The following is a 27,128-nucleotide window of genomic DNA, read 5'->3' on the forward strand; positions in this document are numbered from 1 at the left end:
ACCCCTCCTGGTTCTCGGTATTTGTAAACGCCGAAAAAATCTTAGGTCTTCAAAAAAAAATTCTAAAGCTTTGAATAGTTCCTCTGTGTAGAAAACATTAACACTAGTTCATACTATGTAACACAATTTAATGGGCTACATGTTTAACTTCCAACACCAATAATAGAGTTGCTATTGTAACCGGTGTAATTATAACAAGATGTGATTTATGACCCTGTTACACTATGACACTGTCAATATTCGGATCGATCCACCTAATTCTGCAGGGGTTCAACGTCCGAGTGAGAGAGTGTAAGCGGGTTGAGCCTTATCAGAAGAGGAGTTAACAGCCTGCCGCTCAGTTCTCTGCTGGAGACGAAAAAACTCAGCTCAAGCTTTGTGTCCCGGACGCGGCCAGCTGCACACAATGATCCCCACCGTTGCCTTCTGCACTCCAACTATGCGCAATTGCGCTTTTTTCAGAGGTTTAAAGCTTTTTCAGAGGCCATGGACACGCCAGCCAGGACTAACTGCATCCACTCGGTGAGTGAGCCGTGGAAGGTAAAATAAGAGAAAGCGCTTTCGCTTTAAAGCAAAGGGTCTTGGAATTGGAAATGAGTAAACGCTCCTCAAAATAGCATCAACCGCAGAAAAACTAATGCGCTCGGTGGTATGTTAAATGACCGTCTTTTCTACCAAGAAACATCCGTTTGTATCGACTTGAAAGTTTTGTTTCCGTCTGCAGAACTCACCCCCAGGATTAGTGGTCTCGGGTCTAGCGTTGCGCTGTCTCAAGCTCGGCTATTTTGTGCGCAGACTTTGCAGCTAAAACTGTTAAAATCAGAAGGAAATCAGAAAACTTCACAAATCCCTGAGGAAATTCTGTGGTCACAGTCGCTCCAGGATTTTGGAAACGGCGATAATACAACCCATAGCAAAGTGTGCATTATTGCAGTGTGTGTGTTGTTGTTGTTTTAGATGGAGGAGTTGTGTGGAGAGATCAACAGGCAGGAAAGTTTTCCTGTGGCTCGGTGGTGCAGCACGTCAGGGAGATCAAAGAAACTGAAGAAAATCTGTTTTCACAATCACGGATATCAACATTATTTCCATTGTGTAGAGATGCAGATCACTGTGTCCACCTCTTGTATCGATGTGATACTTTGAACAGACACAGTAAACATTGATTTAATCAGTGTGCAGAAAGTTCTTTTCTTTATCTTTGGGAATTTTCACCCATGCTCAGCAGCCCTGAACCTTCCTTCCTTCATCTCTGCATGCAGTCAGAAAGTATGTAATGCAGTAGATTCATAAAAATCAAGTCAAAGGCAGTTTTTAAATAAAACAAAACCAAACCTGCGTTGTTGTGATTGTAATAATAATAATAATAATAATACATTTTATTTAAAAATAGCGCCTTTCAGAGCACCCAAGGACACTGTACAACAAATACACAATATACACAATTATAAGAGTAACAGATAAGTTAAAAGGATGCAGAGGTTTAGACATAAGCAAGTTTATGAAGAGAAATGTACCTTCTACTGTCCGGCTCTGCTTAACTTGTACAGTTAGCTGTTATGTTACATCCAGAATTGATTAAATCCATGAAAAACATGATGTAAAACTAGCAGATCTGTAACTTTTTGGGTTGTGACACATTCAGCTTTGTTATTTGAGGCCACATTTCAGTCAATCTTTCACCAGTTTTACCCTGTCCCTCCAAACTCTTCAAATGATTTGACAAATAAGATTTTCATGTGAAATTGTTTAATATTTAACATAAACCAGAAGTGAAAAATACAATATATAGATATAAGGGGTGCAAAAACCAAAACAAAACTCCAATCTTATTGTCTTACGATGCTTCAGACCGATCGATCCCGTCACTCTGTCAGTAAAAACTCGCCACACTAACTGCATGCTTTGGCACTCATTTAGGTTGTTTTTTATTCTTCTGCCTGAGCTTGTTCCATCTCTGCTTGACAGTAAATTTTGTCTTTTGGTATCGTGCCTTCATTTAAGCACTTGTAAGCAAACACAGTGTGCAAAGGCAGCCAGGGAGGTCAAAGGTCTAGAGCAGGGATGGGGAACTTCAGGCCTCCAGGGCTGGTGTCCTGTAGGTTTTAGATCTTACACACACCTGATTCAAGTGATTCATTCATTACCAGGCCTCTGGAGAACTTCAAGACATGTTAAGGAAGGTCATTTAGCCATTTAAATCAGCTGTGTTGGATAAAGGACACATCTAAAACCTGCAGGACACCGGCCCTTGAGGCCTGGAGTTCCCCCATCCCTGATCTACAGTCTGAATCAAATCGGTACAAAAAAAGGGGGAAAATCCTTCAAGTTTCCTAAAGCTGACAAAAACAGCTGCTCTGGAGCTCTCCAGGATGCGAGGCCCCCGAAAGGTTCTCTGTGTGTCAGCTAGTTTACAGTAATCTAGTGCCAGTAAATCAGAAACAGAAAAGATGAAGGTTTACGTTGTTGAATCAAGAGGCGTTTAAAACACAGCTGTAAGATTTCAGGCAGTTTGTTTTTTACACACATTTTACAAGTGTTATAAATCCTGCTCTGGTTCCTCGGTCAATCATTAAAAGTTTCACAAAGAACATGCACCTTTATTTGTATAAAAGCAGGCAATTAATTACTTTGCATGTTTAACCGTTTGATTTCAGTCTTGTGTTTATTCCTAATAGTGTTTGGTTTTTTCGGGGAGAATACTGGAGCTCTGGGCCCCAGACCAGTGTGGATTTGTTTGTTGACCTTTAGTCTTTTTAGTTTTTTTCCCCCCTTCTCTGTCTCTGTACACTTTTTTTTTTTTTAATTTTTAATTGGTTGAACTGGGATTTAACAACCCCGAGGTTAACTAACATGTAATCAGCATGCAGGGCTCTGTGGGGACTGGTGAGACACACAAACTGTTACTTAGTTTTCAGATCACTGACTGAACTCATTTTGTGACTCTGGTAAAGAGGGTAATAAGGAGAGATCTGCTAACCAGTGGTAAGCAACAGACAAATAACTGACCAGAATTTCATTCAACACAGCAAAAACTTCTTGGACACTCGGTGTGGCACAAGAAATCTTATTCTTTGTCATTTAAATACTCGAAAGGGACCATCGGCTCATACATGGTCAGGAAGTCGAGCTCAGTGACATCTCTTTAAACCTGTTGAGTGTATGGTTTTCACAAGGAAGGGGAGGGGGGCATCCATGGAGGCCATAATGGCTCTTGTAGTGTGCTTAAAACCGTTTGGTTCTTCTGTCATCAGAATTATTGTCTAAAGGCAAAGAAAGATGTCCAACATGTTTACTTTACCCGTAAATGGGCCTTCATACCTTGGAGGGCCTGAGATGTCCCTAGACATATAGACACAAACAAACAGGGGCACACACAGATGCAGACATCCATTCCCACCCTCATGCTCTCAAATGCAATTACTCAGCACAAAACGTGTATTTCTGCTGTAAAGTTGTACATTTTAACACTGGGTCTCTGTTGGGACTAGAGGAGTTGTGGCTTTAAGTATTTCAGCATTGGTTTTATTTTTCAGCCCTGCAGGTTTCTGCTTGTTCCAGACTAAAAACTGTACACAGACACTTGAACTTCCTGCTGTAGTTTGCCCCTATGCTACATATTTCACCGTCTATCCCTTTTTTTCCCCTTTTTTTTTTGCTGCCTAGCCTGACCTGTCTCCCCAATGTAAGTTTTTATATTGTATGTATCGTCTGTATGGTCGACTAGGTCTGTCATTTCAGCTGCAGGCAACTGACAAATAAAGCTTATCCTTATCCTTAGTTGTAGGTTTAAAGTGTTTCTAAGCGTCCGAGCTAATAATGCCAGATGAGACCTAAGAAGATTAAATGTCTAACTCATTTCATGGGTCAGTTGGCTTTTGGTTTTTATTAATGCATGTAGATAATAATCAAGGAAAAATCCAGAAGAAGAATTAATAAATCTGATGATGGAGACCAATTAGTCTTAGAGGTCATCCAGGTCTTTGTCTTTAACTTTCTGCTTCCAAATTCAGATAAAACTGAGGTTATTGTACTTTGCTCTAAAAAATCTTAGAAATATGGTATCGAGCCAGCTGTTTACTCTGGATGATGTTACTCAGGCCTGCAGTAACACTGTGAGGAACCTTGGAGTCATTTTTGACCAGGGTATGTCCTCAATGGAAGCCATCAGTTGATCCAAAATGCTGCAGTGAGAGTATTGACCGGGACCAGAAAGAGAGACCATTTCTTTCCTATACTGGCTTCTCTTTATTGGCTCCCTGTTAAATCCATAATTGAATTCAAATCCTGCTGCTCACATACAAGGTTTCGAATGATCAGGCCCCATCTTATCATGTCCTCTAAATTTTCTTGCAAAGCTTCCAGTGTCTGAAAATCTTACTCTTTGCTTCACAGCGGCCTCCATGTGGACGGTCCGCCCATCATCCCGACTCTCACCACCAGCTATGTCCATGGCACGTCTTCCACTTCGCTGCTCCACATGACGGTAGCAGAGAGCCTGCAGAGGTCGGTGGAGCGCTGGCCCGACAGAGAGGCCGTGGCTTTCCTACAAGATGGAGTCCGCAAGACCTTCGCACAGTTCCAACAAGATGTGAGTCCTTTAAAGCACGTAGAGCAAGTGTGTCGAACTTATTTTAGATGATGGCTCGCATAAAGACCAGTTTGAGCTCAAGGTTGATGGAATAGTAATCAGCTGCTTAATTATTTAATTTTCAATTATTAAAAAAAAAACTCTGACTACTATCTGGGCCAGTCAGGTGACAGACATCCCTGTTCTACCCGACAACTGGAGATGCCATTTCCTGTTAAATAGTTTTTCTTGTTTAATAAACTAGAACAGCCCCTTTCTGCCTTTTATCAATATCTTTTTTTTTAATGAGTCAAAGTACTCGACCAGAAGATTTGAAACATTGTTGCAAAGAAGAAAACAGAAATCCATTGCATTGATAAATTGGGGGATTTACTGAAAGCCATCCAGAAGAACTGGACCCCCTCGTGATCTGTTCACTCTTCCCTCAGTGTCCATAAATAAGAGATCAAACAGTACTGTTGCCCGAGCATGTACTAGTTGTTAGATGGGACCATAGCTCTTTTCTTCTAAAACCAAATCTGGACCCTTGATCACATCAATCTAAAAGGTCCTTCGTGACCTCATGAAAATTTTCATGGTGTTGTCAGGTTTACTGCTCTTCCACATGATCAAGGTGATCATCAAATCAGGTCTCAAGTGGATTCTGTGAAATGTCTGTGAAGGTTCTCAGTCATCCAGGTCATCGTAGTCAAAGGAGCTTGCAAAGAAAAGCGTCTGGACTTCTTTAAGTTGCTTGAAGACGTTTCACCTCTCATCCGAGAAGCTTCTTCAGTTCTAAGGTCAAATGGTGGAGAGTCCCAGATATGAAATATCTTAACCTTAGAACTGAAGAAGCTTCTCGGATGAGAGGTGAAACGTCTTCAAGCAACTTAAAGAAGTCCAGACGCTTTTCTTTGCAAGCTCCTTTGACGATTCTGTGAAATGTGCACATATGGTTAATGCAGAGATTCATTTTCTTGTTTAGAAAATCTGCACATTTGCTCTTTGATTTTTTTCCCCTGCCTTTTCACTTCTTTTATAGACTACATCTTTAGATTTAGAATAGAATAATCCTTTAAATCCCCACAAGGGGAAATTTAAACAGGCACATTTGATTGCTGAGTCATCACTAGCTACATAAGTCATAACAGGAGCTTTAAACTGACACTTCACAGCAAACTTTGACTCCTGCCTGAAAAGCACCTCCGCCACTGATGCCCTCACCTTTTATTTCATCATGTTTAGTGTAAACATGCAAGCCTAAAAGTCACTGGTCAAAGTCACAGCAGCACCACAGACTGTTTGCATTAACTTGGCACACTACAATCCCAGTATGCCTTTTATGGCGATACCTCTGCTCTACTTGGCAGCTCTGCTACGCTCTCCCTTCATGACATAAGAGAGAATGTGTTTGAGTTTCTGATATCTTCCTATGCCTGGCTCTGCCTGACTGCTTTATAGCAAAGCTAGAAAGGCGTTTTGTTAAGTTAATATCCTCATGACAGGATCTTAAATGACTTATGAGGAACATTATCCATTTAAAAAAGAAAAACACTCTTTAATGTATGAAAAGTGAGGGTAGTTCCTGTATGTTTCAGCCAATCAGGTGTTGGCTGTGGCTCTTTCAGTCGTGCTGAGTCTGCATCTCTGCTGCTGCTATCAGAGGAAATGAGGACAGATCCTATTTCAGAGCTGAGCTGCCTACAGCGTCCCCAAAAACCTGACTTTACATAAATTACTTTAAACAGCTGTTTTCTTTATTTGAAAGGGAAGAAAACTGTAGTTGTCACATGGAAATGTTGCTTTGCTAACACTATCGGTGCTTTCTCTGTAGCTTTTCATTGTGACGTGTGTGAAACATGGCAGACTGCTCTGTTGCTGGAGTAATGTAAAGCACAGTAATCTTTGGACCTGCAGCATCCCCTGGATGTTTGATGGTCTCACTGCACAGAGTTGTTTGTGTCTCTGCAGGTGGACCAGGCTGCAGCCGGGCTGCTGGCGCTCGGAATGAAGAAAGGAGACCGGCTCGGCATGTGGGGACCAAACACTTATGAGTGGGTCCTGTTCCAGTTTGCAACAGCCAAAGCTGGGATTATACTGGTGAGTTAAAGCTGGGCATGTTGCAGTGTTGAGATTTGGTAAGGTTGAAAACTAAGTAGGGGCAGGTGACTGGCTAAAGTCGTGTAGATGCCTTCAGATACCTCACAAATGTCACTTATGTGTTAAGGAAATCCTGTTCAGTGGGTCTAAGTTGTGGACCCCGATAAGCAGGAAACTAGATGGATATCCAGCTCTGCAAAAGTCCTGCTGTGTGAGCCAGACGCCAAGAGGTGGCGTGGTCGGCCAGCCTGACCCTCAGGAAGTTATTGACGAGGACACTGGACTGCAGATCAATGCTTTCTGTCTGCCATGCTTCAAAGAGATGCCTGGACTGAAGATGATAAAGATGAAACTTAGGTTCTTGAAAGCTCTAGTTTCGTCTTCTTCCTAATGTTTACCTTCCACAGGTGGCTGTGAACCCAGCATACCAGGTGCAGGAGGTGGAGTTTGCCTTGCAGAAGGTGAGCAGTTTTTTTTTTCAGCCTGATTATGTTTTCTTTTTTTAAATTCTTGGACACAGAGACACATGCATATGTGTGACACGTGAAAGTTTAACTTCTCTGCTCCTTTTTTTTTTTTTTTTCCCTCGCAGGTTGGGTGCAAAGCTGTAGTGTGCCCTACGCAGTTTAAAACCCTGAATTACTGCGACATGCTGAGGAAGATCTGTCCAGAAATCGAGACGTCCAGCCCAGGAGACATCAAGAGCAGCAGGTATAGACCCGTCGAAATGTGATGTTCCCTCCAAGCATGAAGGCGGCAGGTTTAACGGTTTAAAGATTATTGTGACACTAACACTGGCCATGAGGCTGATTTGTATCCTTGGAAGAACCAAAGATGAGCTTTTCAAATTCGACTGGTGGTTGGAGGCTTTTAAAACAGAAGGTTTTGCATTAAAACTAGTGCAAAAACAGACATGCTTCATATGCTGATAGCTTCTTTACATTGGACATTGCAAGGTTTGCTGTTAATCATTTGGTTGGTTCAGTTCCTTTAAAGTTAACTGATTTCTTCAGAACACGTTGCTATTGTCTGTTTACCTGACTGATACTCTTTACTTACAGCTTTGCCAACCAACAGATTTCCAGCAGTTAAACATCACAGCCTGACCGTCTGATTGTTTGCTTTCCTTCCACCAGACTCCCTGAACTCCGCTCCGTGATTGTTTTGGACAGCCGACAGCCGGGCATGCTTCACTTTGAGGATGTGATGCAGGCCGGCGGCAGTCAGCACATGCAGCAGCTTCAGGATCTGCAAAAGAAAATCTCGTTCGATGACCCCATAAACATCCAGTTCACTTCGGTAAGTGATGCACAGTCACTGTTCTCTTCTCACTGTGGCTGGATGGCATGCAAAAGATTTTGTTGCCACAGGAAATATTTCAGAGTTCAACAAGTAATTATTATAAGACCTTAAACAACCTGCTGCAAGGTCATTAAAACTTTGAATGTTAGTAAAGTTTAAACTGGTGAGTCAAAGATTCACACACTGTACAGCTGCAATGAAGGGGGAAACTATCCACAGAGAACAAACTGTTTTTGTTAGAGGTGGTAAAGAATTTTTTTTCATGTCCAAAGTTTGATGCTTTAACATTCATGTGTGTGGTGCCTGACCAAGAAGCAACCTCCTGAAGAATGGAGCTGAGATTCTTGTTGACCAGATCCCACCCACAAGGATGCTGCAAATAATCCATAGTGTTGTAATCTCCCAGGGACGATGGGAAAGGATGGTCTGTGTCCCTCCATGGATATGCTTCTGCAGACCATCACTGACCCACCACCACACCAGTCATGCTGAACAGTGTTGCAGGAGCCTAATGTTCTCCACGGCTTCTCCAGAGCCTTTCACGTCTGTCACATGTGCTCAGGGTGAACCAGTTCTCATCTGTGAAAAGCGCAGGGAACCATTAGCGGACCTGCTAACTCTGGTATTCTATGGAAAATGTCAATTGTGCTCCACAGTGCTGGGAAGTGAGCACAGGGCCCACTAGAGATCCTCAGGTCACCCTCATGAAGCGTGTTTCTGATTGTTTGGTCATGCACAGTCACACCAGTGTCCTGCTGGAGGTCATTTTGCAGCTCTGGCAGGTCTCATCCTGTCCCTTCTTGCACAAAGGAGCAGATACTGGTCCTGCTGAGGTTAAAGGCCTTCTACGGCCCTGTCCAGCTCTTATAGTGTTACTATCTCATGGAATCTCCCATATGCTCCTGAGACTGTGCCGGGAGACGCACCAAACCTTCTTGCGTTGACACGTTATTGATGTGCAATCCTGGAGGATCTAAACTACACTGACTCTTGCCAAATGCAAAACTAGTGAAAAACCATTAGAAAAGATGAGGAGGTAAAAAATGTCCATGGCGTCCAGGTGTAAAACTATTCCTGTTTTACAGGTTTGTCTCATTGTTGAGCCTCTAGTGCACATGTTGGTAATTTCATTAACACCAAAGCAGCTGAAACAGATTAACAACCTGCTAAACAACACAGCGAAACACCTGCAGTCATAATGAAGACAAAATCAATCATGTCCATTTGACTGTTTCTTTCTTTTTTCTAGTCAGAAATTGTGAATATCTAATCTTACAGTCCTAAACATATCGCATAATTTCAATGTATTATTATTTTCTTCAGTGTTATCTGGTAATAAGGTATCATGCTGTCTGATAAACGTCTGCAAACACAAAGACAACAGATTAAGTCCTACTTTATGGCTTTATAAGTGCAGTAATGTGAGAACAATATTTTACCAGGGTACAACTGGAGCTCCAAAGGGTGCCACCTTGTCACATCACAACATCATCAACAACTCCTACTTTATTGGAAGAAGACTGGGATACCACTGGAGAGTAAGTGAATTAATCAGGAATTCACACCATTAAGACCTTTTTAAATAATTTACTGATTTTAATTAATGTCTTTGTTAAAGTTTGGGCTTTATTTTATTTCAAAAATCCACGAAAGGATTCAAACTAACAAAGAACTGATCCTGTTATAAACTATTGTGTTTTTGCTTAAAGTCTTTTCATTGCAAAGTTTTTTTTTTCCTAATTTTGACTCCTTTATTTCCTCGTTTTCCAGCCTCACACTCGAGTCTGTGTGCCAGTGCCTCTGTACCACTGCTTCGGCTCTGTGGGTGGCGGGATCTCCATGGCCGTGCACGGCATCTCCACCGTCTTTCCTTCCAGGGGATACGATGGAAAGGCAAACTTGGCAGCTATCGAGAGTGAAAGGTAATGTCAGAAGTTCAGGCTAGGATGTAAAAAACACGACACCTCTAAGCCTACAGGACTGTGTTGTTGTGCGAGTTAACAGAAAGATATTTGATCTTTAATACGCTTGAACAAAAGGTCTGAGACTATAATCGCCTTTAAATCTGGAGCAGTGTTGTACCTTTGGGTTCCAGGATACCATCAAATTAAAGCAACACAAACTGGTTTCCACACGTCTCATGTTTCCCTGCTTAACGATGATTAAAAAAAAAAAAAAATTTGTAACTGTAATCTGAGTGCATCTCATTACTAACACAGAGGTCTGTGTCTGATCCTTTCTTACGGACTAATGGAGATTGTCTTGTGTATTTGTGGCATGTCTGCTGATTAAAGAAATGAGCTTTAGTCACCATTTAAAAACTTTGTGTTCATCTGAGTGTTGATCTCAGAAAGTCAAATATTGTTTTACTGCATGAAGCTGGTGAGCCTTAGTCTCAGATACTTCATGAATGAGATCAGATATTTCCCAAAAGCACTTCCTGTGGCCTTGTAAACTGCCCCATTAGGATAACATAAACCGTGTGTGTGTGTGTGTGTGTGTGTCTGTGAGTGTGTGTGTGTGTGTGTGTGTGTGTGTGTGTGTGTGTGTGTGTGTGTGTGTGTGTGTGTGTGTGTGTGTGTGTGTGTGTGATGTCTCCCACGCTTGCCAAAGCGCAATGTATCCATGTTTTCATGTTTACAGCAAATTCTGAAAATTTAACAAATGTTGTTTCGTCTGACTCTCAATTTCTGCAGTGAGCAAATGTGAAGTGAAATTTAGTTATATTTATAGAATACAAATTCAAAACAACAGTCACCTCAAGGTGCTTTATATTGTAAAGTGAAGACCCTACAATATTAGAAAGAACCACAACAATGAGATGACCCCCTATGAGCAGCGCTTGGGGTTAGCAGGAAGAAACCTCCAGCAGGACCAAGCTCAGGGAGGGGCGGGGCCATCTGCTGTGACCGGTTGTGTGTGGAAGAAAAGAGGAGAGATGTGAAGTTTGATAACTGCTATTTAAAATGTAGCTTCAGTTTCCTGATATTAGGTGACGGGAGTTGCGGCATTCTTTTTTTTTTCTTCTTCTTCTATTGACAATTCTCTATAAACCTTAGAGATGGTTTACAGAAATGCTCAGTCCTGTGTATACACTGCCACCCCTCTTGTAAAGGGAGTAGAATTTATAATTTATATTAGTATAGTATTGTCTTGTTTATTTTTGTCTATTTTCTTCTATCGTGCTTACTATGACTGGGAGAGTTCTGCACAAGAATTCCAGTGTGCCTTGACTGCTGGTTTAAGCACAAATGGACTTTGAGGCCTCAAAGATAGAGCTGAATGTGTGACATCACGGCGTCTGTGTACATCATTTATATACAGTCTCATCTGTGGTTACAGTTCTGCTTTCTCTGCAGTTGTTGAGTTCTTCTCGGACTCCTGTAGTCACCTGTTTGATGACAAAAGTGCATCATAACCTTGGATACAGTTAATTTGCACTTTTGGTTTTGGGGTCATTTCCTGTCTTGACACAGTTTTGTGTTTTTGGTTTTTTGTCCAGTTGTTATCATATGCAGATATTACATTTATATAAATACGTAATCGGTAACAAAAAGTGTTTTTGTTAACGAATATTTTAAACACTGTCCAAATGTTCTCTTCTCAGGTGCACCTTCATCTATGGCACGCCCACCATGTATGTCGACATGCTCAACCAGCCGGACCTCACTAAATATGACTTGTCATCAGTGGAGGGAGGTGAGAAAAGAAAATGATTTTTAAAGTTCATTTTCTGATTTTTATTTTTTTGCATTTATTTGCTTCTGTTTGTTTACATCTTTGAACTTTAGGCATCATGGCTGGTTCACCCTGCCCTCAAGAACTTGTGAAGAAAGTTTTCTCTGACTTGAATGCGAAGGAAATAACAGTGAGTCTTTTTTTGTTTCGCCCCCCCCCAGTATAAGGTCAATGTTTGATTTATGAGTGATTTAATGGTGCAGTTTAACCTTTGCCCACTAGGGGGAGACAAATCCTCAGAAAAACGACATAATGGAGTGAGTTCTGATTTTTTAAGGTAGAGACACAACAGTAGGCGTCTTGTAGGAAGGAATCTGTAAAAAGTTTATTGGATGTTAGCACTTCCAAAAGTCCAGGCTGAATATACATGAGCTATGTCTGAGGAAACCCTCTGATTTGCTGTTAGATGCTTGTTTAAAAAAAAAAAAAGTGAAAAGTGACAATGTCTCACAAAGAATTTGCTACAATGACCCTGCATTCATCTTCTTATTGACCAGGGTAGAAAAAAGATGGCGATTCACTGATCTTGTCCTCACTTTCAGTCTTTTTGGCCACTCTAAATGTCAGTGAAGGTGTGCATGCAGAAACGAGGATAGATAAAGTGTCGTTGTTTGTGCAGCTCTTCACGTTATCCTCTGTTTGAACTGAGCTGTTTTCAGCTCCTCCACCTTTTAAGCCAACTTTTGCCTGATTGGCTGTGTCTTGCAAACAGAAGGTTGAAACAGGAGCTGAGCGGGGCTTCCTCAGAGAGCCACGTTGAGGATATCAGCTCATCTGCTGGGGCTGAACTCGAGGCTCTTTAAAAACGTGGTTTAACATGTTGAAGAAGACACTTTTACCAAGAGCTGAACAGGAAGAAAAACAGACAAGCAAGCAACCACGCACAGGTGATTTTTGGCCAATGGTTGATGGGTGTTTCCAGTCTTTCTTTTTAAAGCTTTAAAGACAAGAATGGAAACAATCTCCTTGACACATGAGCTTATTTTAAGCTCATGTGTTTTGTTTTGCTTAGACTGATTCACGGTTTTTCCATTGTGCTGAAAAATTGAATGCACAGGGACGGGATGGAAAATCCCCTCAACGTTTTCCTCATTTACTTAAAAGATTCTCTTTTTTTCCATCCCGTCTGCTTCCACTTCATGCTGAAGACTTCATCTTTGATATAAATGAATGAGAATTATATTTAAATCAAGTCGATGCGTGTTTGTGTGTAACTGAAGCAGACCAAGGGCGATGTGTGTGTCTGTGTTTATGCTGCTGACAGCCTCTGGCAGATGAATAGATGGAGAGTCTTTAAGTAGAAACAGTTAGCATTGCTTTCATTGTAGCCGGTCACCTGGACGGGCTCCTGCTCGGCGTCTCCTGTGGGAGAAAAGACACAAACTCAGCAGCCAAGTCAAACAGTCGGCCCTCCAACCAGAGACCCCGCGACCTGGACTCGGTGTGCTGGACCCCAGGGCCAAGATGGAAACGTTCAGTCTGGGATAGAGGGGGAGCACACGGAGTTCTGTGGTCAAAAAGAGAAAATCATAACAGTGCAACGCCAAATCTGAGCTACTCCAAAACCACCTTAAACCTCATTTGGGAATCCGCTGTCACAATGCACCAAAGTCCAGCTGAAAACCTTCCATCACAGCCGAGATGAGACTTTATACTTGCACAAAACTGCACATCAGGCGTTTGTAAAGGCCAGCGAGCGTTTAACTGTCATTTAACGGTCTACAGTTTCCAGTTAATTATCGCTCTTTCAGAGATGTCTTCACAGCTATTTGTTTATCTGTCAGTAAGGCTGTAGAAAAACTACAGGGCTGACTGTTATGAAACTTGGAGAGGTGGAGCGGAGACAAAGAAAGAACTCATTAAATTTCTTCATGTCAGAGTGCTCTTCTGTTTTAAAATAAGCATCGTTTCACAGCCTGTGTGGGAAGCAGATTCCTCTTTAGATGTCTTGTCTTTAGGAGCTTTTAAAGATGGGAAATTTGCTGAGAGTTGACACTGATCACATGTTAAACGTTATGATCAGCTTGGCATCAGACACTCAGAAGCTGCTTTGCATACTTTGCATTCTCTAAAATGATTTAAATACAACCTCAAAAGAGCCACACATGACAGATTAACTTGTAGTAATGACTTTCTCTGTGACTTGATCAGACTCTGTGGAGGAATTTTGGAGCACTCTTTTAATGTTGCTTCGGTTCCCACCAACGTATTTTAATCAGTTTGAGGTCAGGTTCATTGCAGCGTCTTGATTCTGTTGTAGATTTGCTGCTGTGCTTTGGATCGTCGTCCTGTTTCATGTCCCACAGCTAAAGCTCGGCTTACAGAGGTCCTCACATTTGACTCTAGAATACTTTCGCGTTCAGATGAGTTTATGGTCGACTCGAGGACTGCAAGGTGCCCAAATAGCGACTTCTCAACCACTGTGCTGACAGTTGGTACGAGGTGTATGTGCTGATGTTCTCCAATCTGTGCATTATAGCCAAACATCTCCACTTTGTTGCAGAAATCTTTCTTTAGCTGCAACTTTGCAAACCTGACCCAACTCCTGGCAACCTTTGCAAACGAGCCATCATTGTTCAGTCTTTCTATCTGTAGTGTCTGGGTCTAGCTCTTCTGCAGTTTTGCATGCTCTGATCTTGGGATAATTATTAAAATAAAGGACGACACAATTTAATGTGTCACTGGTTGAATTTTCTGCTTTTTGTCTGCAAAATATAATTAATTTCTTTATTTTGTTTTGCAAATAAAAATGTTAGCGTTTATGTCTAAGTTAAATTTGTCCTCACATATAGTAGTAAAAAACGTTGTGTTTTCTCAACTAGAGCAACAACATCATCACTGATTTGTTATCTTTTTCTCTTATTCTGGTCTTATAGAAGGCTTTGATTTGTTATAATTTACATCAGAAAAGCTCAACTTAAAGTGGCGGCTGCTCTCCCTGCCTCATCTGCTAAACGGCCAACACAAGAAAACAATCAGATAATTACAGAAAAGCTCCCTGGTATTCCCTAAAGCCCAAGTTAAAATGTTTAGATCTTATTTTTACTTGGCAACAGGAAAAACAGGCAAAAGAAACAAAAAAGAAAACCAACAAAACTGTCTTCAAAAGTACTTAAAATTGCTGACATGATCATTTAATTTATCAACTGCTGTATTGTGGAGGCAATTTAAAAAAAAAAAAAAGCCCCTGGAAGTCAGTGATCCCAAACCCTCCCAAAAAGTCAGAATATTAACACCTAAAAACCAAAACTAGTTTTCTTTAGAACTTTTCGATATTTTAATCGGTGAGCTTTAGAGGTGCTGATGCTCCAAGCCCAGGTTTCCGGTCTTCATGCACCACTTCCTGGCTGCAGCTTCATATTCTGAGTAGTAATCTACATTTCCTCTTTTCGTCATGGCTTGTTCGGTACCTGTGGGCCGTGAGTTCATTGGCGCATGCCCTTTTTGGCCCTCGCTGTCTTCGGTCTGCAGCGCTTGAAGCCAGTGATGTCTCTGACCTGCTTGCCCTTATGCTGATTCGGAGATGCGCACAGTGCATCTGGACGGTTCAGGCTTGGGATCGAGTCCATCCACCTGGAAGAACCCAAAATATGAGAAGCATGAAGGACCATCTTTCTTATTTAATACAGTGTGTGAACCTGAATAGACACTGTTTCCTGTTCGATAACCGTGAAGCTGCTCCTGTGTTTGTAGCTGTCAGTGATGCTGCAGGAGTTTGCTGGTTGGCTGAACAGGCTGATTCTTTAGCCTCGACAAATGCTGGATGATTTAGCAAAAAACGTCGTGCAGAAAGTTCCCAGAGGAGGAATCATATGGCTTTAAAGTCAGTGGCGCTACCAGCAGAGTTTAGCGTAAAATTACATGAACGATACGAATGGATTGTATGTTACAAATTTCATGGCAATCAGGATGAAGAGAAGCAACGTTATTAAAGTAGCACAAAGACTTCATGTGAGAAACGGATGTATCCACCATATCATCGTTATGTGGGGGATTTAGCTTTTTGGGACCTCAAGGTTTTTATTTGTTTTTTGAAGGGACCATGTTTAGGTAATATTCAAGTAATTTTTTAATGCAGTTATTTTATGCAAAAGAAACCTTGCATTCTTTCCAGTGGCCACTAGGGGGCAACTGACTGAAGGTTGAAGAAATCTGAGAAACTCCTTTACATTTCTTGATTTTATGACCTCGGGGGGGGGGGATTCCTAATGAGTTTATTGTATTACAGAAATCTTATTCAACCCAGCATGATGTTCACTTTGTGACCGATTGGCTCGTGTAGAGTAAAAAACAGATGTGAGATGTGAATTACTGCTAAACTGAGTCACTGTGAGTAATGGTTGTTTGAAGCACAGTATAAATGTGCTTTTTGTGTTGTCTTTAAAAAAAAAAGGTGAAAATTTTGAAATTAGAAGAATAGTTGGATTTTTTTACAACATAAATGTGCAATTCTGCCACAGTTTGTGTTTATAACATTTAAATATATCACAGTTATCATCACGTGCATATGATGACATTGCTGCTTTATAATCTGAGCTCGTTACAGTTACAATATGCATGAATTATTTTGTGGCTTTTATTCTTTTTTTCTAATTTTTTTTATTTTTATTTTTTTAATTTTTAAAAACAATTTTTTTTTGGAATGGAAAAATATCAAAAGTCAAAATATTTAAAGATCCCCTCATTCCAGGAATCCTACTCGATCGTTAGTTGAAGATCAGCTTTGAGTCTTACTTGCGCAGTGGAGCTATCTGGCAGCTGCAGTTCCACGGGTTGTTGAAGAGGGTGAGGTTGGTGATGGTGTTGAACTGGAGGCTTTTGGGAATTGACTTTAGCCTGTTGTTTTCCAGGTGAAGCACCTTGACCGTCGTCACACCGGTAAACGCGCCGTCGGATAACTAGAAAAATGCAGAGCAGCACATGAGCTGTATTTTATTTCTGTTTTTTTTTTAAGGGAGTGGAAATCTACCTGAAACTTGCGTGAAATATTGGTAAAAATCTCGGGATATCCTCCATATCTGTCCAGGGTGTGGGGGGTAAGGGTGGGGGTAGAGCGAGGGAGTCGTGCCAGCGTTTTCCTCTTTGGAAAAGTGTTGGTGCAGGAGGAAGGATGAGAGGTGGCTTTCATCCCAAACACTGACAGTCTGTGAACTCTTTCTTTCCTTCACGGGTGCTAAAAGCTTCAGAGAGGTGCTACATGAGCTGACGTACATCAAGTGTCGTCTCCACCAGCAGGAGGAGGACACGGGCGGATGAGAGGGGAGCAGAGCTTTGCTTGTTTTATGTAAGACTGGAGGAGAAGAGGTCGTTTGGAAATTTCCACTGCAGAGTGAGAAGTCGCTGGTGTTTTGAAGGAGTGAAAGATGGATGACTTCCAGCCTGGTCGAGGTGTGTTCACTCCTTCTGTCGTCTCAGTCTTCGGGATGCTGCCATGAAGGCTCGCAAAGGCCCCAATTGTCCATTCAGCTGGGCCAATGGCAGGCTAAAAATACTCCTCTTTCATGCACCGTGGAACACCCTGCCTCTATTTACCGGTCTCCTCAACCCTCCTGACCTGTTTACAGGACCCTCACAGCCAAAACAGAAAACGCCTCGCTGAAAATAACACTTGTGCAATAATTAGACTCGGCCACGCTTGGCCATACTCCAGCAAACAAAAACAAACCAAAAATACCAGCATTTGGCTGGAAATCTGCTTAATCTGCCCCGGCCGTGTGTGCTGGAGTCGGCGCCTCCTGCTGCTTCCACCTGGCTCGCGCACAGCCTCAGCGTGAGAAGCTTGTTATTTTACAGTTTACCTTTCTGGGATGCCTCCATATTTTGGCACAGGTACACTCAAATATTGGATTAACCCTGGAGTATGAGGCAAACATGCTCTCGAAGAGCTTAAACTGTACGCGCTCCTGCTGCAGCTGATGTGGAGGAACAGACGGGCGTCCCACAGGCTGCTGTGAAAACATCTGTCTCATTAGGTTCAACTCACTTTCTCATATGGGGCATTAAAATGGTCTGTTTTAATCTAATTTCTGGACACGTTCCAATTTAAATACAGCAGTGATGAGTAAAACTGCAGTCCAGGGCACAAGGGAGGATCCACAGTTGGAGTCACTTCCTCTGACATGTTTGGGTTGTACTTTTGACCTGCCGTCATTGAAGAGGCTGATTGGAGCGTGTTTTTAAAGGCACTGTTGAGACCATAAATGTAAAGTCCAGCTGGAATAACCAGTAAATGCATTTAACTCTCATTTCCCCTTAAAAGCTACAAAGAGGTTCAAGTCTTATACCTCTTCGCTGACTGACAGGATTGGCTTGTTCCACCCTTTAATTAAATCTGTAATTGGATGCCAGGTGCCAAAATACTGAGTTTGTGCTTAATGGATGACCCTGAATTATTTATCCAAAACAGTTTCTCAGTACCTGGTTACAGCGTGAAGAAAAAAATAAATAAAAACTACGGGCCTGGTTGAAGCTTTAATGCACACCCCTGCTCTTAGATTCTGTTGTTTGACAGCCTGAAGAAAAATCATTCTTTACACGCCTGCATGTCACAAACTTCTGACTTGTGACTCCTCAGATTAAAGTAAGCATCTCAAAATCCCCTGATTATGCAAACTGTTGTGCTCCTTGTCTTTGAAAAGACCTGTTGAATCACAGTTTTGATCACCACAAATCAAATCTCGTACATTTACCCTGACACCTGTCCGGCTTTATAAGTTCACTTATGCATCTGTCTGCATTTGCTAATTCACTTCAAAATAAAACTGAAGCTCAAGGTCATACTTGTAGAACGTTTTAAGACCCCACAAATTGAAATGTAGTACAGTTAGGTTTAATACGCACACGCTTCTCAGTAGATCAACTTTTAGAACTTCACAGCTTTTTGCTAAACTCCTGCTCTGATCTGCATCCGGAGAAAGATCCCGTTTGGTTAAGCACATGTGTACCCTTGAGCATCAAACATCTGCTGTTTTCGAGAGATGGAAAACTGCAGCAGCAGCTTTGCATTATAAGCATGAACTGAGACACTTGTGGAGGAAGTGAGAACGCCCAAGAACACAAGACTGGCTTAAATCTCACTCTTTATGTAAGCTGTAATCACGGGATTAATGAGAGAAGACTATTGTGGGGGCACTTTTGTTCTTACCTGTTACAAGGAGGATGGTTTGGAAACTGCACTCATATAAATTTGTAGTTTTTTAGGGAAGCAAATATTAAGTCAGACATGCAGAGACCTTATTATGACATAACTGTTTTAGTTGGGCACAATGTTTTCTTAAAGCTGAGCCAATTAATTCAAAAGACCTTTACAAAGGCTGTCTTGTACGTTTCTTCTAAATAACCTGAAGATATTTAAGAGTCTACAAGCAGTTTGAAAAAGACCTAATTTCAACAGGTTGTTTAAATTTCAAGCCAAAACTTCTAGCAGTGACGTTTGCCAGGCTTGATGCTTTGCCAGTAATAAGCCCAGTAAAACCACAGACTGACCTTCTCCAGACCCATGTTGTCCAGGTGTAGTTTCTCCATATAGCGCCCAAAGCTCTGGAAGGCGTTGTCAGGGATAGTCTTCATGGGGTTCTTCCCCAGCGTGAGCTCCTCCACCACCCGCAGTTTGCTCATTGCCACGCTGGGATAAGTGGACATCTTGTTGCCGTCCAGGTGAAGTTTGGCGAGGTTCTCTACGTCGTCCAGAGAGCTCGCGTGCAGTGTCGTCAGCTCGTTGTTACTAATGTGCAGCCAGCGCAGGTCTTTGGCGCCCGAGAAGGTCCCCTGACGCAGCTCCCGCAGCTTGTTGTCGCTGAGCTGCAGAACAAAGAGGTTGATCATTGGGGAGAAGATGCCCTTTGGCAGGTCGCTGATCTGGTTCCCGTCTAGGTGGAGGTAGGTGAGCTCGGTGAGATCCTCAAAGGCACCGGGCTTGATGGTGCTGATGTCATTGTTGGACAGGTAGAGGTAGACGAGCTTGTTCAGCCCCTTGAAGGCCTGGGATCCGATCTCTCGGAGGTGGCAGTGTTGCATGTGCAGAGAGATGAGTCCCTTGCTTTCGCTGAAGGCTCCCGTGGGTATGCTGCCCAGGTTGTTCCTCTGCAGGTTCAGCAAACGGGTGGCCTCCGACACCCGAGGGATCTTCTTCAGCCCCACGTTGTCACAGATGACGTGCTGAAGGTCACCGTGGCAGTGGCACTGGCTCGGGCACTGGGCCGGGGCACCCCGCACTACGATGCCCAGCATCAGGAGGCAGGTCCACAGCAACAACCAGCTCACACAGCGCATCCTGAAAAGCTTGTAAATGTAACTCGGGTCAGTTAGAAAAATCCTGCAAAAGTCTCAGAGATCTGCAGAGAAATGTGAAGAGCAAAGGCGAACGCTTGATCCTGTTTGTTTGTGCTGAGAAACAGACGGACAGAGGAGGAGAGAGGAGGTGGGCAGAGCTGAGAGACACTTTGAGAGGAGGATGGACAGAGCACACAGCACTATTTATAACATTTACTTGAGGAAAAATACTGAGGAGGGCCTGCCAGGGTGTTGGACTGAGAGATCTGCAGGAGGAAGTCAACTGTCTGAGAGTTTAACCCTAAATGAGCAGAAAGGTGAACCTCAACTAGTCTTTTTCTTTGCAGCTGGCTTCGTTTTTGCAGGATTTGCAATGAGCTTGCTGCAGGATGCACACCTTCAGACAGTTGATAAGAGTTTGTAACGTTTGATTAACTTCCAGGTGCATGTTAGACAACGTGGCACGAGGTCAGCTTGGCTCTGTGCTCGCTCCCAGACATCGCTATTGTTTTTTCAGTCTGCGGTGGCAGGAAAAGGAGCCACTCCTGTGTAGCTGTTTTATAACCTATAATAGTCTCCAGATGGCTTTTAAGTCCTATTGCAAAAAAAGATACTTCCATCATCACAGCAGTGAAAGTTTTAGATGCCACTTTACATTCCTGTGTGCATTCCTTTGTTTTGTGGTATCATGCAGTGGTATTTTTCCAGACCTCTGTGCAAATGATGGAGTGGCTTAACTTTTTTTTTTTTTTTTTTTGTAATGAAGAATATGATTGGCTCAGGTTAGTGGATGGTTTGGCTTCAGGTGCGTGCGTTTATGAGATGAATGAACCCACCCAGGATAAACGGAATGTAGAGTTTACTTAACAAATCTAACATTTTATTGGCAATATTGTTTCCTGTGTGACTTTCCAGGTGAACGTTCTCACTGCAGCTCCTGTAAATTTCCCTAAAAGTCCCGTCTCCAGCAAAGTTGAACCTTTTTCTAGTGCACCTCCCACTTCTTATAAACGTAGTAAAGAAAGTTAAATACATGATATATACCATAAACCAAATTTTAGAGTGTAACATAGTCAGAAATGGATGTAGTGCATGGCAGTAATTGAGTGAATATAAAAAGAGCTAAGAGCTCACATGTGTAGTTAAAGTAGAAAAATGACTCCATTAGTTTGACTTTGTAAACCTTTATTTTTCTGCCATGATGGATTTTTTATTTTGAAATGTTGAATAATGAAGTACATTAGCTGTGTAACATGCAATAGAAAATAAAACACTGACTATGGTAAGAATTTATTACTGCTAAATTATTTTTATTAATTCATTTTTAAGTAATAACATCAGATATTTTCCATTTCCAACTTTGCCTCCTTTTTCTCCTTTTATAAAGCACTGAGAACTGCTTTATTTTAGATCAGTGTGAGTTTTCTTGCTTTATTATTTTAGTTTGTATGTCTTTATTGTTTAACTGTGGTGGTGTCTAGTTTTATTTTGTAATATTCATTACAGACTGTTCTCTTTTTGTGTGTTTCATTCATATACAGTATGATACTATGATGCAGTCATGCGTGTCGTCATAGTATCATAGCATTATGTGATTGGTCAGATCAGCCTTGTTGGTCCACTGTGTGCTGCTAAAAACCCCTCTGAGCCACTGGGGCATGGCTGGATACAGGACCTCTGGAGGCGCCCCCTAGTGTCTGACACTGGCACTTTCTTTGTTTATCTACAGGATGCATCAGAACAATTTGGTTTTTATTGTGGAGACTTTTGGCTTTTGTTTGTTTGTTTGTTTGTTTGTTTGTTTTTTTAAGTATTATTTGGACTCCACTGTGTTTCAGTCCCACTTGCTCATATCATTGCTTGTTTGACAGCTTGGATATGGCACCACGGAGAACAGCCCCGTGACGTTCCTCGCCTCCCCACTGGACAACGTGGAGAGAAAGACTGAGACTGTTGGCTACATTACAGATCACTTGGAGGTAATTTGGCATGCTTCTCAATATAAATACTGAAATGCATTAAAATAAGATTTATGTTGAGTGCAAAAACTCATCCAAACAAAACAATTTGGGGAGGGCTGAACACTTGAATAAAAATCAGCAGGGAAGAAAACTTTTATTGTGACAAACAGTTATCGATGAGGGTGAATATTGGGGGAATATAGGGCAAAAAAACAAAGTAATGGTTTCAAAGAAAGCTTGTACTAGCCTGAGTGAATCAAAACTTCACTTCTTTAACTCTGTGCAATACACCAAAAAATGGTTGGTGAATAAAAGTATGAATCATGAGTCACCTGCTCCACAGGCTAAAATAGTGGACCCTACAACCGGGATGGTCGTACCTGTGGGTACCTCAGGGGAGATTATGATCAGAGGATACTGTGTGATGCTGGAATACTGGAATGACAAAGCAAAAACAGATGAGTGCATCACTAAAGATCGGTGGTACAAAACTGGGTAAGTTTAATATCGTTGACCATAGTATTTTATTACAGCGATTAGAGTATTCTGTTACAGGTACTGAACTGTGGTGGTTTGAATCATATCTTTCTGATAGACTCCAGTTTGTTCATGTCCTCTTCAGACACTAAGGTTAATTATGGAGTTCCACAGGGTTCAGTACTAGGGCCAATTCTGTTTACATTATTACACATGCTTCCCTCACCAGTATCATTAGAAGGCATAGCTTATATTTTCACTGCTATGCTGATGACACCCAACTTTATCTGTCCATGAAGCCAGATAACATACACAAATTAGTTAAACTGCAGGAATGTCTTACAGATATAAAGACCTGGATGGCCGCTAACTTTCTGCTTCTAAATTCAGATAAAACTGAAGTTACTGTACTCGGCCCTGAAAATCTTAGAATACGGTATCTAACCAAATGCTTACTCTGGATGGGATTACCTCAGCCTCCACTAACACTGTGAGGAACCTTGGAGTTGTTTTTGACCAGGATATGTCCGTCAATTTCTTATATTAAAGTTTTAGCTTTTTTTTTTCCTTTCCATTGTCACAAAGCGCTTGATCATATTCTGATTGTTGGGGTATTCTCTGTATCATTGTAGACCTCATAATATAAAGCACCTTGAAGTGTTTCTCTGTAACAAAATTGAAATAAGAATATAAATTAAATCTAATTGAAGTCTTTAGTTAATCATCACTACTTTACAGCTGTTAGTATTGTCTGCATTTTCAGGCAGATAGGCTTTAAATATAACATCTGATTCTGTTAAAAGGCTGATTCTCTCCCATCCTTGTTCTTGGGCATTTAACTGTTTCTTTGTCCTCTTGGCCAGCGACATCGGCAGCATGGATACATACGGCTACTGCAAGATAGACGGCAGGATTAAAGACATGATCATCAGGGGAGGAGAGAACATTTACCCGGCAGAGATCGAGCAGTTTCTGCACAGACACCCCAAAGTTAAAGAGGCACAGGTGAGCTCAAACAGCAAGGGCTGAGCAGTAAACCTAGAGGGTGCTATAGGAAAACAACAAGGGAGACTAACTGTACTCAATTATTCACTAGAAATTCTGTCGGTGAACTTCAGAAGCGCACAGAGTAAGTTTTATTTTAACATCAGACTGGCGTTCACTAAGATTGCTACAGCAGAAATTAAATTTTACTGAACATTGCTGCTTCCACACTTCAGAACAAGTCTTGTTAAAACTGTGTTAAGAGTGTGGCTTGATATTGTGTGTCATCAGTCTGAATTTCTTAACTTTTCTTAACGCCTATTGTGCATTATTTACAAGTCCAAAAGACAGGGTGACCCCTCCAACACACCACTCCCCCCATCGATGTGGCTAGGTGCATAATTGTTGGAAAGACACAAGTTTAGTCTCTGTACACCACCTCAGTGGATTTTAATCCAGCGGTCAAGAATGCACTTTCACCTTTTTAATTTGGTGGGGAGTTTTTTGCATTCCAGTTTCAATTAAAAGCCAACAAGAATGAGAGCACACATGTGATTTAGATAAAAACGAGAAATGGAAAACTTATTTACAGTGTCGTTTAGTATAAATAGAAATGATAACAAGCTTCTGTCCAACTTGCGTTTGGCAGCCGTTCACTGTAACACTCAATGTCTGGTCTAGAGGTTCATAAGTGATTTAAAACTGTGGAAGTTTGCCCAATTACTTTTGAGCCTCCTGAAAATGTGTCTTTAATTCCTAAACAGTTGATGCAAGTTATCAGTTGAGCCAAAGTTTTTGCACTTCAGTCACACTTTGATTCAAAACCTGCTGCAGCGGTGTAGAGATGACAAATGCATCAGCTGCAACAACGTAAAAATAAAGTGTTATAAAGAACACGTTTAAAGTCGCACGAAAACCATAGAGTCAGTGGAACATGCAAAGCGGCCTCCAGACTTTGCCAGGTTTTCAGTTAGGACACCCCCAAGAACATTTTAAGAAAATGTTAACATTTAAAATATTTGTTTTTTTTCCTTTAAATTTTTTTTATTATATTAACCGCTTAAAGAGTGTCTTGACTTGGCTTAATCTTTTGGCCCTTCATGTGATGTCTAATCCTCTGTATTTGTCTTAGTTTCGATCTTCGTGTGCAGCGTTTGAATGTCCAAAGTTCTGTTCAGATATTTAAGATTTTGTACTGCTGACTGTTTGCTGTGTGATTCTAAATGTTCCTCGTTTCCTGCTGTTTTTCAGGTGGTGGGAGTTAAAGATGAGCGTATGGGTGAGGAGATCTGTGCCTGCATCAAACTGGTGGATGGAGCAGACTGCACTGCAGAAGAAATCAAAGCTTACTGCAAGGGACAGGTGGGGCACAGTTCCCGTCTTATATTTCATAATGAGCTGGAATTGTGTTGCACCATAATGAGCGCTGTTCATTTGCTCCTTTCAGATCTCCCACTTCAAGATTCCTCGTTACGTACTTTTTGTAACCAGCTACCCACTCACGATCACTGGAAAGGTAATTTCCTCAGTCCTGGCTCCTCTACCGAGCTCATAAAAAGCAGGAATTTCTTCCAGGATTCTTACAAATGACATAAATTAATCAGCAGGTTTAATAAAATGTCATTCATCCTGAGTGAAAAACATCTGTATTTAGCAGCTGCTGTAACAGTCTGCAATAATTTAGGGGAAGGAGAAATCCAGGATGAAAACACAAACTCCCCTCTGGTTCTTGTGTTTCTCTCGTGGGATGCTATTTAATATCATTTACTGTAGACTTGGCCCTGTGTTTGAACAGGCTTGCCCTGAATGCTCTCAGACAGGAGGGACGGGAAGCTATTAGCTCGTCTGCACGCACACTATGGCCTGTTAGATGAATCCCAGAGGGCTGGCAGGCCGTACTCGACCTGGACCATCAGATCAGATAAAACCAAAACCTCGATTTGAGATTCCTTCTAAACGGATCAAGTACAATATGATAAAACTTTCAGAAAATTGCAAAAAATGTTCTGCGTTCATGTTATAATTGTAACTACTCATTTGTGTCTGCTCAGATCAGCGGGTGATTGTTTGTGGCATTCAAACACATGGAAGTTGCAGAATGCCCTCTGATGGACAGAATATGCGACATCAATGCAACGTTGATTGAATGGTGTTTCTCTTGTCGTTTGTTTAATTTTAAATTTTATTTATCGTGGAATATTTTAGTTGAGCTCTAAAAATCAACGTCACTCAGATAAATATGAAAGTTGGGAGGAAATTTTCCGTGGTTCAAAACTACTGGTGCATTTTTGGTTTGCTTGGAGATTTCTGTGTGAAAAGAAAAGAAGCCAAACCACAAAAAAATGCTAAGAGTTCACAAACTGGGGTAAATCTTGACCACAAGGGTGACGTCAGTAGTTTGTATATTCTGCTCTGATGTAGCTAATGCATTGTGTCGGTTTAAACTGATTTTTGCCATTTAAGAAAAAAAAATACTGTTGGTATTTACGTAGAGAGCAGAGTGACAAGTTGCATGTAAGAGACTGATCCTTGCATGTGTATTTCTGGGAGTTCCTGTCTTGAGGCATAAAATATGGGGGATATATTGTGTCGATAGCGTGTCGATTTACGTTTACGACACGCTATTTAGCACTAATTCTGCCAACATTTAACGCAGAGAAAGAGCACGTCTTATTTTTTTATTTTTAGAAAACTGCACAACTTCTGTAAATCACCCGTAAAACTAACCACACCCATTAGCGATATTTGGGGTTTGCATTCACATGTTGTTTTGTCCAATTTAGTAAAACTGGCACTTGTAATCCAAGCTGACGCACCAAAAACTTCACTATCTAGTTGTTGGATGAGTTGTTACGAGGTGGGAAATTATCCATAGAGGTCAGACCAGGCTTGTAAACATGTTTATTTATGCTGTAAAACTGTAACATGTAACATGGAAGTCTGTGAGGACTGACTCACTTTTGGAGGCAGCCTTAAGTGGTCATTAGAGGAAGTAATCGAATTAGATTCACTTGTAGTTTTGGCAATTTTCACAGAGATGCATTTGACATCTGAGTGCTCAAAGCTGTTATGAAAGACTCTTAGATTGATTTAAAATAATTATTTATTGTATTGACCCCAGTTAGTGACAGATTTTAATTTGCGTTCCGATTTCTTACGAATTAAATGGAATCACCAGCCTACAATAAAACACTCGACCCCATTTACTAATAGGTTTTTATATATTCATGTACTTCGACACTGCAGATTTGTCCATTTTAGTGCTCCTGCAAAAAGTTGTTGTTGATTCGTGTCATTCTTCTTTTTGTCTTTCAGATCCAAAAGAACAAACTGAGTGAACAGGTGGAGAAGCAACTGAAGGAGTGAAAATGAAAAGCTACAAACTGTACAGACGGAATTTAATTAATACGTGTGCGTATATCAGATACCAAAGATACAAATTGGGATTGTCAGAACTGGCCAACAGAAAACGCCTCAAGATCTTGTAACGAGTGGTTACAGGGACAATGTAACCCCCCCCCCCCCCATAGAAACACTATTTACTTGTAAGGGCCCTTTTTAAGTGCTTTTGTCTGTATAGGCAGGACAAAGGTTGTAAGGTTTTTAAAATGTTTTTTTTTTAATGATTTTTTTTTTTAATGATTTTTAAAAATTTATAAAAACAAAAATCTTCATTATATGAACTTGAAATAAACCTTTTTACAAATTATTAAAACCAGGCATGCAGG

The 27,128-nt window shown here is 41.3% G+C and overlaps 2 protein-coding genes across 2 annotated transcripts; one reads left to right on the forward strand and one right to left on the reverse strand.

The window, feature by feature from the left end:
- The first annotated feature begins 278 nt into the window (after positions 1-278).
- acsf2 (acyl-CoA synthetase family member 2) lies at positions 279-26,935 on the forward strand. Its single transcript, XM_005913735.3, has 16 exons — positions 279-522; positions 4,393-4,588; positions 6,539-6,667; positions 7,075-7,128; positions 7,260-7,378; positions 7,804-7,966; positions 9,412-9,507; positions 9,740-9,891; positions 11,577-11,668; positions 11,761-11,837; positions 21,850-21,957; positions 22,283-22,434; positions 23,280-23,421; positions 24,652-24,762; positions 24,848-24,916; positions 26,716-26,935. Exons 1-16 carry the CDS (start codon positions 407-409, stop codon positions 26,764-26,766), a joined length of 1,827 nt encoding a protein of 608 aa, XP_005913797.1. The 5' UTR covers positions 279-406; the 3' UTR covers positions 26,767-26,935.
- On the reverse strand, positions 12,011-20,357 carry chad (chondroadherin). The gene is made up of 4 exons (XM_005913734.3): positions 19,193-20,357; positions 16,442-16,605; positions 15,118-15,280; positions 12,011-13,069 (listed from the first exon to the last, which is right to left on the reverse strand). The coding sequence occupies exons 1-3, from the start codon at positions 19,976-19,978 to the stop codon at positions 15,133-15,135; spliced, it is 1,098 nt and encodes a 365-aa protein (XP_005913796.1). The 5' UTR covers positions 19,979-20,357; the 3' UTR covers positions 12,011-13,069; positions 15,118-15,132.
- Positions 26,936-27,128: the final 193 nt, after the last annotated feature.

Source organism: Haplochromis burtoni, unplaced genomic scaffold (assembly GCF_018398535.1).
Source record: "Haplochromis burtoni strain Fernald_Lab_line unplaced genomic scaffold, NCSU_Asbu1 Contig_6, whole genome shotgun sequence".
NCBI lineage: Eukaryota > Metazoa > Chordata > Actinopteri > Cichliformes > Cichlidae > Haplochromis > Haplochromis burtoni.

Coding starts and splice junctions, on each gene's coding strand:
- acsf2 (XM_005913735.3), top strand. CDS start 407: ATGATCCCCACCGTTGCCTTCTGCACTCCAACTATGCGCAATTGCGCT. Junction 6,668..7,074: donor CCAAAGCTGGGATTATACTG/GTGAGTTAAAGC, acceptor TACCTTCCACAG/GTGGCTGTGAACCCAGCATA. Junction 22,435..23,279: donor GATCGGTGGTACAAAACTGG/GTAAGTTTAATA, acceptor CCTCTTGGCCAG/CGACATCGGCAGCATGGATA.
- chad (XM_005913734.3), bottom strand. CDS start 19,978: ATGCGCTGTGTGAGCTGGTTGTTGCTGTGGACCTGCCTCCTGATGCTG. Junction 16,606..19,192: donor ACAACATGGGTCTGGAGAAG/GTCAGTCTGTGG, acceptor GCATTTTTCTAG/TTATCCGACGGCGCGTTTAC. Junction 15,281..16,441: donor CAGATAGCTCCACTGCGCAA/GTAAGACTCAAA, acceptor GGGTTCTTCCAG/GTGGATGGACTCGATCCCAA.